Here is a 16,589-nt window from a genome sequence, read left to right on the forward strand (position 1 = left end):
CAACCTCAGATACGTAGATGACACCACTTTAATGGCAGAAAGTGAAGTAGAACTAAAGAGACTCATGATGAAGGTGAAAAGGAAGAGTGAAAAAGCTGGCTTAAAACTCAGCATTCAAAAAACTAAGATCATGGCATCCAGTCCTATCACTCCATGGCAAACAGATGAGGAAAATGTAGAAACAGGGTCAGATTTCATTTTCTTGGGCTCCAAAATCAAGGCAGACGGTGACTGCAGCCACGAAATTAAAGGATGCCTGCTCCTTATAAGAAAAGCTATGAAAAACTTATACAGTGTATTAAAAAGCAGAGACATCACTTTGCCGACAAAGGTCTGTATAGTCAAAGCTATGGTTTTTCCAGGAGTCATGTATGGATGTGAGAGTTGGACCATAAAGAAGGCTGAGCGCCGAAGAACTGACACTTTTGAACTGTGGTGCTGGAGAAGACTCCTGAAAGTCCCTTGGACAGCGAGGAGATCAAACGAGTCAATCTTAAAGGAAATACCCCTGAATAGTAATTGGAAGGACCAATGCTGAGGCTGAAGCTCCAATACTCTGGCCACCTGATACCAACAGTCAGCTCACTGGAAAAGATCCTGATGCTGGGAAAGAATGAGGGCGAGAGGAGAAGGGGACGACAGAGGATGAGACGGTTGGATGGCATCACTGACTCAAGGTACATGAGTCTGAGCAAACTCCGGGAGATAGTGAAGGACAAAGAAGCCTGGTGTGCTGCAGTTCATTGGGTCACAAAGAATCAGACATGACTTGGTGACTGGACAATAACATATATTGTTCAGTCGCCAAGTCGTGTCCAACTCTTCGCGACCTCATGGACTGTAGCCTGCCAGGCTCCTCTGTCCATGGGATTTTTCAGGTAAGAATACTTGAGCGGGTTGCCTTTTCCTGCTCCAGGGGATCTTCCCAACCCAGGAATGGAAAACACATCTCTTGTGTCTCCTGTGTTGGCAGGCGCATTCTTTACCACTGTGTCACTGTTGATGCCTTCACAGATGTTCAGGGGTTAAGGGGGAGAAAAACAAGAGCTCTGAAAGTTTTGCCAGCTCTGCGGGTGTCCTCTACAAGGTACTGACTCTTTCCTGTCTCACTGTGCTAGATTTTGAGATCTATGATAGAAGCCAAATGTAAAATCTTACATCTCTCCAGCAGGTAACAATTGTCTGAGACAGGTAAGATAGATATTCACTGCCTGCTGAATGAAGGAAACAAAAAAATTTAAGAACAAATTATTTGAAATGTAGCAAAATGTGCTTAGTCACTCAGTCATGTCCAACTCTTTGCCACCTTTTGGATTACAGCCCACCAGGCTCCTCTGTCCATGGGATTTTTTTCAGGCAAAATACTAAAGAAAGCTGAGTGCCAAAGAATTGATGCTTTTGAACTGTGGTGCTAGAGAAGACTCTTGAGAGAGAAGACTCTTGTATGCAAGGGGATCCAACCAGTCCATCCTAAAGGAGATCAGTCCTAAATATTCTTTGAAGGACTGATGCTAAAGCTGAAACTCCAATGCTTTGGCCACCTGATGCGAAGAACTGACTCATTTGAAAAGACCCTGATGCTGGGAAAGATTGAAGGCAGGAGGAAAAGGGGACAACAGAGGATAAGATGATGGATGGCATCATCAACTCGATGATGTTGGTGATGGACAGGGAGTTGGTGATGGACAGGGAGGCCTGGCATGCTGCAGTCCATGGGGTTGTAAAGACTGAGCGACTGAACTGAACTGAAGTAGGTAGCCATTCTCTTGCATCTCCTGCATTGCAGGCAGACTCTTCACCTGCTAAGCCATTGAGGAAACCCCTTATAGCAAAATACATAAAAGCAAATACAGAATAAGCAGTAAAAAATTAATGGGTGGGTCTATGCCCATTTTATAATTTTATAAGGGTCATTATTTTAACTTTCAAAAAACTCCATATGTTAACAGCTACTTCTCTTGGGCTTGATACAGTCATATTTTATAAGATTATTTACATAAAAAGTATCTAGCACTTACAGGTAAACTGGGACCCTAAGAACGCTATTATGAATAGTTGCAGGAATGTTTAAGCCTAAGACATTAAATCATGTCAAGATATTAGGAATAAAATAAGTATACATATATCAAGAATTATTATTTTTATTATCTAGCTTCACAAGTGCCCTCTGACCTCCATAAGTACTTACATTAACATTTTAACCTAGATTTAAAGATCACTGAATATTTTTTAAACAGCAACTCAAGCAGGTATACCTAACACATCTCCATTTTGTAAAACATTTTTTAAAAAACTTTGACTATCAACTAAATGTGTTTACATTTCAAATTGCTAATTGCACTGTCTAAAAAAGAGGTAGTACCATAAGTTGCTGAATATATTCCCCAAGAACAATACATATTTATACAGTTCTTATCCTGTGCAGGGTATAGTTCTAAGAGTGAATTTAGGTAGGCTGTTTGAATTTCATAAACAGAAGTTTAGAAAACAAGCCTTGCAAAAATGACTGTATTTCTGCCCAACATCAAAAACCTGATTCACAGTACAGCTCAGATAGATTCCCCACTTGCTGATGTCCATATTTCCCAGCATGCACTACCGACTGGACCACAAACTTCAGTGAAAGGAGCTCCATCACTTTCAGGGAAGCCAGACCCAGTTCCGACCCAAACACAGTTATGTTTCTCAGGGCATCTTTATGAAATAATGGCAACTATTAAACTGTCTTGAGCCACATGACTACTTTGTGAGTCATACTGACAGGGGAGAGATTACAGTGGAAGTCAGCTGACCTGAGAGTCACCCTTACTTTTGCCATTTCATGTAAATGTAACCTGAAGGTTTTTTAGTTTCTCTGGAGAAGAACTGGGACCCAAGATCTTTCTTCTTCTTTCACAGTATCCACAGTATTTCTTTTGTTTTTTGGTTTCTTGCTGTAGTGCATGGCACATGAGATCTTAGTTCCCTGACCAAGACTGAACCTCTACCCCCGGCACTGGCACGGTGAAGTGTTGACCAGTGAACCATGAGAGGTCCCTACAATATAGCCTCTCTCTTTCCATGTGCTTCACCTCCTCACTCCTTGAATCTGAGCCACCCAGTCCTGCTTCAATCAATATAAGTAGTAGAAGTGATGTAGGGTCAATTATGGAAATCAGCTTCAGAAAACTTGCAGCTTCTGTTCCTGCCATTCATGGAACAAACTCAGATTAGCTACTGGCTGATAGGAGGCATGCTTCCATCCCTTCTTACCATCCCGGCAAACAGACAGCTACCTCTACAGAGGAGCTCACGTAAGACCACCAAAAAACCACTCTGCTGAACCCCACCAAATCCTGACCCATGAAATCACAACCTTAAAAACACTGTTTTAAAGCACTAGCTTTGGGGTGATTTGTTGGGTAGCAGCTGATACAACCACAAAAAGGAAGAGAATAAGAGTGGGTGACTTCACTTTTTGATATCTGATGGCCAAATATAAAAGGAAAATGAACAAAAATAGACTTAACCAAATAAGCTAATGGCAGAGAGGTCAGACTATACATGGAAATTTCCATCAACTCCAGGCCCTCTATTCTTCAGTTCAGTCACTGCAAGTCACTCAGTCATGTCCGACTCTTTGTGACCCCATGGACTGTAGCACGCCAGGCCTCCCTGTCCATCACCAACTCCCAGAGCTTACTCAAACTCATGTCCATTGAGTCAGTGATGCCATCCAACCATCTCATCCTCTGCCGTCTGCTTCTCCTCCTGCCTTCAATCCCTCCCAGCATCAGGGTCTTTTCAAATGACTCAGTTATTCACATCAAGTGGCCAAAGTATTGGAATTTCAGCTTCAACATCAGTCCTTCCAATGAACATTCAGGACTGATTTCCTTTAGGATGGACTGGTTGGATCTCCTTGCTGTCCAAGGGACTCTCAAGAGTCTTCTCCGACACCACAGTTCAAAAGCATCAATTCCTCAGTGCTCAGCTTTCTTTAGAGTCCAACTCTCACATCCATACAATGATTCTATTTTTTTTTTTTAATGATTCTATTCTAATCATTGCCTTATGGACTATGCCCTGTTTTTACTATAGGACACAGATTCCAGGATCCAACAATCACCTCCCTCTATTGACAATATATGCAAATCCTTTTATTGATCTAAATATGAGTTTTTATTTCCTTTCTTGATCAGTTATTTTTAAATTCTCTTAAAATACCTTAATCTGAGATGACTACAAAAAAATGCTTTTTCTGAATCTTTCTCTGCCCTATTAACTGAAGTCTGTCAGTTTCACCAAGTAATAGCTCAAAAATCCTTTTCCTCATTTTATATGCATACTTTATGGTGTTCCCAATTGTCCCCTTCATTTTCATTGCCATGCATATGCTATGACTCCCAAACGTAACTCTGTACTCTAGACTTCTCCTTTGAGATAAAACCCTTATTCATGACATTCTAGAAACAGTTACCTAGATGTCACAGGTAACGCAAAAGTAATATTACATTTTAATCACCTCCACACTCCCATTCTGAAGGTACAGCACATTTTTCATCTAGTTGCCCATACTAGAATTATTAATTTTATCCTTAAATTCTCTCTCCAACTTTCCTTACATAATCACAAAATCCTCTCTTATCTATTTCTTAAATATTTTTCCTTAAATCCTACCCATTGAAACTAATCTAGGGAACAACAACCAGGGAAAAAGAAGGAAAACTGTATTTTATCTATGACTTGTCCTGAGCCAAAAAAAAAAAAAAAAACAAACCCACACAAAACATAAAAGACTCATTGGAAAATGTCTTTGACATACACATATTCTGAAAAGATTACTCTGATAACTGCCAAAATCAAAGAAAACAGAAAATACTACTAAGGAACAGAGTCTTAGTCCCTTAGTCTATCATGTGCTGACATTCACATTACTATCAACTTTCTTCGAGAACAGTTGATTTCTTCTTTTTTAAGAACTTAAATTCATCTCTAATCTTGACTATTCAAAAACAAGTACATTTATACCTTAATAAGCAGGTAACAGTCTCTATGCACGCACCCACGTTCATAAAGATTAAAATGATGTTAGGATCAACTTCTGATACACAGCAACAACGGGTTGAACAAATTGGAAAATATTAATCTGAAAATCAGACATTCACTAAATTAGTTACTGTGTTAATCTTATCACATCCAGCCTTCAAAACTAAAACCCAAAATGTATGCTTTTCCACAGTCAAAGGGCACGGAGATCTTTGCTCCATTTTGAGAAACGTGCATCCACAGCAGCAGGCTTAATTAAATAACATCTTTGAAAGGAAAAAAAATGTAATGAAAAGAAAAAAAATAAATTGGAAATGTTGCTGGTTTCATTTTTCTCCACCACACATCAGCAGCATTTATGAAATACTGAAATACACACTTGACTCTGAGCATTAGCCCCTCATTACTGCAAGCAGCAGACAAGGACACGTCTCAATAACAAGACAGCAGACCCAGAGCTCAGAAGTCTGTGCAGCTGAGTAAGTCAACAGGAAACAGCATGTTCTAACCCTTCCTCCCCCGCAGGGATGGAAGCCAGCCAGGAAAACGGCATATTCTAACCCTGCCTCCCCCGCAGGGGATGGAGGCCAGCCGTGGGGGTCAGTGCCTCCGAAGGAATGCTCTGTTAGTTGATGGTTTTGAGTCCATTCAGCCTTTTTGAGAGTATGAATATGAGGAGATTATGAAGACAGAGCAGTAGAATGGGCCTGAGCAACCTTAAATATGTTATTTGACAATATATGTGCCTCCACACAAGCCATCCCTGGGCCACAAACTGGATGTGCGCTTATCCTTCATAGGAACTGCATTTTGAAAATGCTCATTTTTTTTTTTACTGTACTGTAACTCTACATAAAATCTATTTTATAGAAGCAAAGCCCATATGTAATCCCAACTGAGATTTTACACTGAAAACTGAAGTACATTAGAGGTAAGATTGCCATACCCAAAGGAAAAATGAAAGACTAAAGTTCCTACATTGTAAATTATGATGGAGAAATGTAAACAGAAAGAATTCTAGGTGGAAAGAAAGACATGGTTTTCACTCAACATGGTATAATACTTAAGTTCACGCATTGTGGATGTTGAAGTCCTAGGTAACTGGTTATAAAGCTTATCATCAAAGCATTCATAAGTGGCCACAGAAGTAGACTCTACTTTGCTTTAACTATTTAACACTATGGTTCTGCTATTATCTAAAATATACTTAAAAAATATATAATCATGTCTAAATGTACAGAAAGGATCACTGAATTCTAAAAGAAATGATTATCTGGTAATAGCCATACACATCTTTAGCCTTGTGGCTTCTGCATATTTGATCATACAAATAAACATTTTCTGTATCAGACATTAGGACAGTAATAGCATAACCGTAGGTGGTGATGGTGGTGGACTACTCACATCTGCCTCTCGTGACCCCATAGATCGTAGCCCTGCCAGGCTCCTCTGTCCATGGGATTTCCCAGGTAAGAATACTGGAGTGGGTTGCCACGTCTTTCTCCAGAGGGTCTTCCGAATTCTAGGATCAAACCCAGGTCTCTTGCAGATTCTTTACCGACTGAGCCACCAGGGAATCCCATATAACTGAAGGTAGTCTTTCACAATTCTGTCCTTATTTTTCTTTTTCTAACTAATGTATGCTTTAGAAAAAGACTGTTTTTCTTTCTCCCTGCCCTTAAATTTACCCGTATGCAAAGTACAGTATACATAGATGTTTCAAAATAGGATAATAACTTGCTCAAACTAGAATGAATCTCATTGTAACCATGATGGTGCATTGTTTATGAAAAAGCAATGGACTAGAGTTTTATTATACTATAGGGTAGAAAGAAAATAGGCTCAGATGATTATCAAGCATGGTTCACAGGTACAAAATAACCTAATTCCAATAGAAATGGCTCTACCTAAATGGACATAAGAACACTATTATCCAAATGTGAAGTAGTATTTTAAGACACACACAATCAGAACAAACAGGTCTTGAACAAAGTGCTCGTCAACATCCTAGCAGTGCTTGGTTGTAAATGTTTTCCTAAAGTTAGGAGAGCCTGGAAAACTTTTCAACAAATGATCATTTTTTAATGGATTGCCCACAACATTCTCTTATTTATCTCTGAAAATCTTAAGATATTCTGAGAATAATGGAAGAAAGCTTTGTCTTCTTTCAGAATTTCTTGGTTTTAGTCAGAATGCTTTTGTGACTCAGATTCAGAAATCTATTCTAAATTTCAGAAATGATTCTACTATTATCTGGTCATGAAAAAAACAGTGAATTTATGGGACTCAATTGTTTTCTCAGACTCTGATCACTCTGAGGTGGCTCTGGAAATATTTTACCTAGAACAGAATATACACCCCCACTTTACTGAAATCTTGGTAAGGAAAACTGAAAATCAAAATCCTGTCCTTGAGGGCCATAAACAATTGCTATTTCTTGGCAGAAGGAATCAGCATATCTTAAGAGACTTCCTTTATTCTGAGAAAACCACTCCAAAGACAGAGTGACTTTAGTTAAAAACAAAAAAACATAATATACTCTTCTGAAATTGAGAGCCAAAATAGTGTTGGTGTCATGATGGAAAAGAATCAGCCTGCAATGTGGGAGACCTGGGTTTGATCCCTGGGTCGGGAAGATCCCCTAGAGAAGGGAAAGGCTACCCACTCCAGAATTCTGGCCTGGAGAATTCCATGGTCTGTACAGTCGTCCATGGGGTTGCAAAGAGTAGGACACTTTCACTTTCATGATGGAAAATCACTTGGATTTGGGAGTAAAGACTGCCTTTGTGAGCTCACACTGCTCACAGTTTATAAAATTTTAAAAAATAATAAAAAATAACACAGAAGGGTTAGGGATACAGACAAGAAGGATGGATACTCCACATGTAGTCCCTAGATGGTTAAATCCATGTGGTTGGATTGAAGACAAGAGTTCATACACCTCTTCTCATGAACTATAATGAAGCTACTGGCTCAGAGGTTAAAGCGTCTGCCTGCAATGCAGGAGACCTGGGTTTGATCCCTGGGTCGGGAAGATCCCCTGGAGAAGGAAATGGCAACCCACTCCAGTATTCTTGCCTGGAGAATCCCATGGACAGAGGAGCCTGGTGGGCTATAGTCCATGGGGTCGCAAAGAGTCGGACACTGAGAGAGTTCACTTCACTTCACTTTGTAGTTCTCATTAGTAAAAGCTCTCCTGAATTCTAATACTTTTTCAATACATTCTTTTAGAGTTTTCTAAATATATAACTTTATCAATGGCTATTTTACCACTTCCTTTCAATTTGTTGTACCACTCTGTCTTAATAGTAAAGTACTATTTTATACTATATAAAGTATTTATACTATATAAGGTATTACTTTGTCAACAAAGGTCCATCTGGTCAAGGCTATGGTTTTTCCAGTGGTCATGTATGAATGTGAGAGATGGACTATGAAGAAAGCTGAGCACCGAAAAATTGATGCTTTTGAACTGTGGTATGGAGAAGACTCTTGAGAGTCCCTTGGCTTGCAAGGAGACCCAACCAGTCCATCCTAAAGATCAGTCCTGGGTGTTCACTGGAAGGACTGATGTTGAAGCTGAAACTCCAATACTTTGGCCACCTGATGCGAAGAGCTGACTCATTGGAAAAGACCCAGATGCTGGGAAAGATTGAGGCCAGGCAGAGAAGGGGACGACAGAGGATGAGATGGTTGGATGATATCACCAACTCAATGGACATGGGTTTGGGTGGACTCCAGGAGTTGGTGATGGACAGGGAGGCCTAGCGTGCTGCAGTTGATGGGGTTGCAGAGTCGGACATGACTGAGCGACTGAACTGAAGGTATAAAATACTTTATAGTAAAGTAGCTTCTTTACAAACTAGCTAGAATAATGAAAAATAAAATGGTGTTGAGTTTTGAATAGCAATTTCTAAAAAATAATTTTAAAAGGTTAGATTTAAAAATTAAAAAACTAAAATTCAGATTGTGAGCTCAGAAACAATAAAAAAATAGTTTTGGAGTGAAGCAGTGATAACGAATCTCAGGGGAATGTCAAAGAGAATAGAAACAAACAAACATACACCAGATCTATTCTGGATCAAGAAAGGACAAGACTAGAGAAACTTCAAGGATTTAAATTTAAAGAAAATTAAAAAATAAAAAAAGTGTGCTACTTGACAGGCCAGGAAAAGTGGTAACATTTTAAATAAATGTTTAAATAAATATCATTACAATTCAGAGCTTTGAAAAGAAGAGAAATGCTCAATGAATTAGAATGACAGTCCCAATAATAAGGGTTCAAGAGAAATCAGAACATATAACTTTCTACTCCAGAGTGTATTTTATCATAGCTAAAAGTAAAATACCCTTTATTATTTATAAGCCATTGTTTGCAAAGCATTGTACATATGTAACAGGGTCCTTGCAAAAGAGGCATAAAGACGCCCTTTCACATATACTACGCTTCATCTGGTACCAACACCCCCTTCCACACCGTACTCCAGGAAACCGGCCCTACTTTTGCTCTTTGAGCTTAACATGCCATATGATATCCTCTATCTCATATGATATGGGCTTCCGTGGTGGCTCAGAGGGTAAAGCATCTACCTGTGATGCGGGAGACCCAGGTTCGATCCCTGGGTCGGGAAGATTCCCTGGAGAAGGAAATAGCAACCCACTCCAGTGTTCTTGCCTGGAGAATCCCATGGACAGAGGAGCCTGGTGGGCTACAGTCCACAGGGTGGCAAAGAGTCGGACACGAACCTCTGCACAGGTGGTTACCTCCATAAGAAAGCCCCCTTTCCCGTTTACCTGCAGAATAACACTACTGATCCACTGTGCAGCTTCTTCCTCAGTTCATGTTCAAATCTTTGAGTGACTAGCAGGGACTGACCAGTTGGCCGGCAGATGGGGCCTGGGCTCACTTGGGCACTTCTATAGGACCTTGGCTATTTACCCAAATCATTGTGACCATAGCTAACATCTACAAAAAAATTAAAAAAAAAAAAAAAGCCTACTGTATTACATTTTTACTAGACCACTGCCCAACAGTGAAAAGCATATGTGCACATACACCCTTCCTTGAACTAGAAAGACAAATTGTTGTACAGACAATTTTACAACCTCTGTTTACCTATTTGGTTTAAAGAAGGAAGAATGGGAGCGATTTCCAGTCTTGAAAGATGAGGAAGAATAAGTGCGCAGGGGTGGCTGAGCCCAGAAGAGTCCAACAGCAGAAGGAAATATTCAAAGACCCAGAAGAAAATTGATGTTGCTTCTAGGAATTAAGTGGCTTAGTGTCTACTCCAGACCATTGCATAAAACTAGGAGTAGTGGGACATGCATCTAGCAAACATGAGTCTGAATAATTCTAGGGGGTCCAAAAATAGCTCTCTAATGTCCAAGAAAGCAGTCAGAATATGAGCTTTATTTGAGGTTTTGAGAAAGGAGAAGGCCTGGATTAATGCAAAACTAATGCTGAGCTACAGTGTTAGGTGTAGTCACTGCACAGAAAAAGTGAATTGCATTTTTGAATAAATAACTGCTCAAAGTGAAAAAAGAATTATGACTTCATAGTTTTTCCTCTAAAAACTAGATTAATATATAATACCATAAGCAATTTTGTCAAGTGAAACAAGTTTGCTGATCACTAAGCTTGACGTGCAAAGTAAATATACAATTTCCACTGTTTATAATTAACTTTTAGAGGAGCCATGTTTTACATTTGTTTATTTCAGTATTGGTAAGAACTCTGTGTTGGGTTGGTTAGGCATTAGAATGCATTAGCAGACAGTGAAAATTATAATTTTTAAAAAGGAATTTGTGGGTGGAGGGAGCTTTGGAAATAAAAATTAGTTTGATGTATACCAGGTAATTACCCTGATTATCTATTATTTATGCAGAACTGTGTGGAGAAAGAGGGTAGGAGGAAAATGTGAAGCAACGCTGTTGCTATTTAGTCACTAAGTCTTGTTCGACTCTTTTACAACCCCAGACTTTATTTTTTTGGGTTCCAAAATCACTGCAGATGGTGACTGCAGCCATGAAATAAAAAGACTCTTACTCCTTGGAAGAAAAGTTATGACCAAGCTAGACAGCTTATTAAAAAGCAGAGACATTACTTTGCCAACAAAGGTCTGTCTAGTCAAGGCTATGGTTTTTCCAGTAGTCATGTATGGATGTGAGAGTTGGACTATAAAGAAAGCTGAGCGCTGAAGAATTGATGCTTTTGAACTGCGGTGTTGGAGAAGACTTTTGAGAGTCCCTTGGACTGCAAGGAGATCCAACCAGCCCATCCTAAAGGAAATCAGTTGTGAATGTTCATTGGAAGGAGTAATGTTGAAGCTGAAACTCCAATACTTTGGCCACCTGACGCGAAGAGCTGACTCATTTGAAAAGACCCTGATGCTGGGAAAGAATGAAGGCTAGAGGAGAAGGGGGCGACAAAGGATGAGATGGTTTGACGGCATGACTAACTCGATGTACATGAGTTTGGGTAAACTCTGAGAGTTGGTGATGGACAGGGAGGCCTGACGTGCTGCAGTCCATGGGGTCACAGAGAGTCAGACACAACTGAGTGACTGAACTGAAGCCTGCCAGGCTCCTCTGTCCATGGGATTTCCCAGGCAAGAATAGTAGAGTGGGTTTCCATTTCCTTCTCCAGGGATCTTTCTTACCCAAGGATCAAACTGGTGTCTCCTGCATTGGCAGGTTGAGTCACAAGCAAAGCCGCATCAAGCAACATTTGCTAATGCTAAAGATCTTTAGCATGAAGAAAACTAAGAGATGATTACTGCCGATTATTTCTATGTGGATATTACCTGCATATTATAAACACTATAGGTCTATCTATTTAAATTTTAGTTTTTTCATATACAAGGCTTCGGATACCCTGTCTTAATACACATACATTCTCTTATAACGAGTTAACAGTCATTACAATGTCACAAAACTATACAGTTTAGTCTCATATTATCTGTTACTGAAGACTATTTTGCTTTCTGAACATAATCGTTTTATCCCAATAAGATGTGGAAAACCCACATCAGATCAATCTTTCCCATTAGTAAAGCAGAGCAAGCTTAACCAACCATCTCGAGCAATACACCATTACTCATTTTGTAGTCTACATTAATGTTTCTATACACTGTTTTACTAGACCCAATATGACACATAACATCATGTTAGCAGTCAACACCTGAGTTCTCAAGGGATTTTTTTTAAGAAGCTCTGAATTTAACCTAAATATGAATTCTTGACCCTTGATATCTAGACGATTGACCTGGTTCTACACTTTATGGAGTTCAAAATGAACAAGATTCTCTTTATTAAATATTAAATATTTTACTGGTTATCTATGCCACAATGGTAAAGCTGCAAAATGTTCTACCATCATTATTTCTCAAGATTATCCTGTACACCGAATGTGCTTAATTATTCAAAGACAATCACTGACATTACATCAGAAAACTAAGGAGAAGAAACAGTAAAAAAAATTAGACTAACAAAAATTGTCTAATAAAAATTAGACAATATTCATATATTAGAAGCCATTGGAGTAAATAAAACTCATTTTTAGTTGTCAATAATTTAAACTAAAAATAACACAATTTTGATTCCATATTTAGCATAAGAAATTATTGAAGCATTTAGCTAACTTCTCATATGATGAATTGATAAATCCTTATCAATTATTGGGCATTTATTAGGTATAAAACATTACTCAGTTGACTGTGCATGGGTAGGAAATCTTCTGTATCAAAAATAAAAAATCCATTAATCTAAATGCTTATAGAATTTGGAATGTTTTTGAGTCTTAATTCATTAGGCAGAAGATAATGTCTTTTTTAATACCTTAGACAGCTCAACGATATACTACATTTTAGCCCACTATCTGACATCTCTGTGATATATGTCTGCATTTAGAAAATAATTTTTATCAATACTCAAAATAGATCACAAAGTGCTGTCAATTAAACATATTTTGATTTGGCTACTTAATATTCTTATAAGCCTAATAATATTATAATTATAACTAATGCATATATATATTGAAAATTAGTGAAGATCCAGAAACAGTTATGGTTAACATTTTAATGTTCTCCTGCAATCCTGTATTCTATAAAAATGAAAAAAAATTTGTAACAAAGGGTCTATAAAATTTTGGATACTGCTTTTTATGTAATATTTTACATAATCATTTCTTGTATTAGCTAATACAGTAAGAAAATATCACATCATTTTGATGATGCACAAGATTCTATAATTTGGAAATACCAAACATTATCTGTTCATTCTTTTGTTCCACATTTTATAATGATTCCATATGTTCATTGTACTAAATACCTTCATGAGATGTTGAGAAGGCAAGTTAAGATGAAGCCTTTAAATTACCCAAAATGAATCCTAGCAGATACTAACCACTATCTAGAACAGTAGTATTAACTATCGGTTACTTTTATATCATTGTAAGTTATCAGTAAGTCTTACCTTATTTTTCCATGAATATTATGCTGTGAGATTAAATGCATTTTTGTACAGTTTTCTTATAGGTTTTTAAAAAAAAAAAAAAAACAATTCTCTGAAACTTCTAGATATTAAGAAATTGAGTATAAAATTTTTCTATTACTGAAATATCTCATATCAAATACATGTATTTGTGTTTATTTCTTCAATGATTTATGCTATCTTAACATGATATATGAAATACATGTATGTATTCAATAAAACAATTCCGATATATATTTAAAATTTCTTGAATATGAGCAGATTGGTTTCAGATGAGTCTTTGAAATCTTTGAACAGCACTGCATTCTAGTGCATTCCTTTCATTTAAGACAACAAATAAAACATTTACCAACAGTTGGCCTATCCTAGTTATTAAAACTTTTTTACACAGATTGTCACCAGCTGAGCTAAAACAGCAGCTGTCCACTGGAAATAATTGCAGAAATGTTTTGCCCATTGGCCTGAAATCAAACATATGTTTTCCTGTAACAACTAAAACATAACTTTCTTTGTTGATGTGTGTTAATTATTGGGGGATGTTGATTACACAATTATACACCTGGATTGTCACACTAGCATAGAATCCCAGAGTCTTGAGTGTAGGCATTTTCACATATGCTTTAATTTTTAGTGTTTCACACATTTGAGAAAATATTATTATATTCTGAAACAATTTCTTTTGACTTATTTTTTTAAACGTTTGTCAAAGATCATGTCTATACCGAAAAGAGGGAGCTTATTTTACCCCAAATCTAATTAGAGTTGGAAGCTAATTTGCAAATAGTCTTTATTTTGGATTATAATGATTTTTAAAAATCTCCTTTGCACTAATTTTTTTATGATAGGTTTCACGAATTTTCCATGCTCTGTATAAATTTTTCAAGTACTTTAATTAGTATAAATATTAAAAAAGAATAGCTGATAATACAGCTGGTGGTTTAGTTGCTAAATCATGTCTGACTCTTGTGGCCCCATGGACTGTAGCCTGCCAGGCTCCTCTGTCCATGGGATTTTCCAGGCAAGAATACTGGAGTGGGTTGCCATTTCCACCTCCAGGGTATCGGGGATCAAATCTGCATCTCCTTTGTCTCCTACATTGCCTGGCATATTCTTTACCACTGAACCACCTAGGAAGCCCGTTTCGCTGATTTTAGGGTTTCATTATTAGTCAACAAAGAAGAATATTCATGTCTTCAAGTAGATCACTTTAAATAGCATATTTGCCAGTTAAGTCCTACTGTTACAGAGCTATGGATAAGGGCTGTGGGTTTACTCAGAGAATAGAACTGATAGACTTTAATTACAAATGTTACCCAATTTTTTCTCTACAATGCTAACACTTGTAACTAAATGAGTAGCTTTTAACCCCTAAACATAAAATAACAATGGTTCTATGCTCCCATTCAATGTGTCTACTACATTATTCCATCAAAGCAGATATGGCTTTTCAGTAATCCTCTATGATATCATCCTCACAAGAAATAAAAACAAAGAAAATATTACCTTCTGTATAGTAATGATTCCTTCCTGTGTATCTTTGTCAACGGCAATCTTGAAAATCCCTAATCCATCACCATCCACAATTTTGTAATCCATTTCAGCATTAGCTCCTATATCTGCATCAGCAGCTCTAATTCTGGCCACAACGGAAGCCACTGGCAATGATTCTGGGACGTTATATTGGTACGACCCTGTGAAATGAAGAAGAAGAAATGAACAAAACCTTATACCAAACTAACCAATAAAATTTAATTATCTGGCTATCTTGAACCCTCTTTGCTTAATTTGCTTTTATGTCTTTATAAAATAAGATGATAAGGCAATATGAGACAAATGGCAAGTTTCATACAGCTTTAAAAAATCCAAGGAAATGATTACATAATAATCAATATGTCAAAGACAGCCTGGGGAAAAGCATAAGAAGTATTCCATACCAGTATTTCTAGTGGTGAGAAATATACTTACCTTTAATGACAAAAATAAAATTTAAATTGTAAACAGAATTAACATTGAGACTTGACTATAGATAATTAATATGCAATTAATATATATAAATATTTTAAAATTAAAATAGTATAGCTTAGACTTCAAATGGGCAAAAAATGAGCCTAACTAGTTCTCATTACTTAATGCTGGAATTTCCACAATAGTATCTTTTACTGAAAAAGTTTCAGAAAACTGGAAAAGGAAGTTGATAAAAGGCAATAGTTATGACTTGTACATTAAACTCAGTTGGGGCATATAACAGTACAAGAGCAGAGACTATGTTATTTGAACAGGAAGAAAGAGAAGCAAAAAAGGAAGAGTAACTTTTTCAAACTTTCTTTTGTAAAAACTCTTCACCATCCCTCAACTCAAAAAAAAAGAAAGAAAACCAGCTTGGGAGGCCGGTGAAGAACCCTTTGAAAGCAGGAAATGCCCCTTCAACACTTCCCTCTAATCATCTACTTTCTCCTGCTTCCTCACCCTTTTCCATTTCCTTTTGGCTGCTAACTGTGATGCATTTGCACTTTCTTATGAAGAAAAAAGAAAGGAAACTCTTTGAGAGAAACAGAGGAAGCAAATTGTATCCAAATGAAGGTACTACATGCTAGACTAAGAACCCTTGGTGTTTGCAATTCTATACATTTTGTTAACTGATTTTTAAAAAATGATCACAACATCATTTTTGAGTGACCCCTGCCACATATTTATAAGTTTCTTAGGAAAATCCAAAAATTTCAAGCTTACAATAGTAACTAAAGGGTAGACAAAGAAAATCCCAGTCAAAATGAAAAAGTTAATGATATATTTTTGGCTTTCTTCACTTTAGTAAGAGAGTGTTTAATAAGCTAGAAAACTCATGCTCTGTCTTATCAAACCATGACAACTGAAATCCCAAAATATCTGTGTCAATTCTTATTTCTCTAGTTAAAGAAAAGAAACAGCTAATTCTTTTACGAGCCAAATATAATCACATTGTTTTGTTTATTCTTGTCTTCCTCTCTTCCCCCATTGTAAGCAATTAAGAACACAATTAAGGCTAGATTCTTTGGGGTTTTTTTAATGCTAAACTTAGGATAACTTTATTT

General features: G+C 37.3%; 1 protein-coding gene across 3 annotated transcripts in view; it reads right to left on the reverse strand.

Moving 5' to 3' along the window:
* The window catches only part of CDH7 (cadherin 7), a 140,440-nt gene that overhangs the window by 44,925 nt on the left and 78,926 nt on the right, over positions 1-16,589 (reverse strand). For all 3 annotated transcript variants that reach the window (XM_043889448.1, XM_043889449.1, XM_043889447.1), the window contains one exon: positions 15,022-15,209. In XM_043889448.1, the coding sequence (XP_043745383.1) occupies positions 15,022-15,209 (188 nt within the window). The remainder of the gene's footprint in view (positions 1-15,021; positions 15,210-16,589) is intronic.

This window comes from Cervus elaphus, chromosome 27 (assembly GCF_910594005.1).
Source record: "Cervus elaphus chromosome 27, mCerEla1.1, whole genome shotgun sequence".
Classification (NCBI taxonomy): domain Eukaryota; kingdom Metazoa; phylum Chordata; class Mammalia; order Artiodactyla; family Cervidae; genus Cervus; species Cervus elaphus.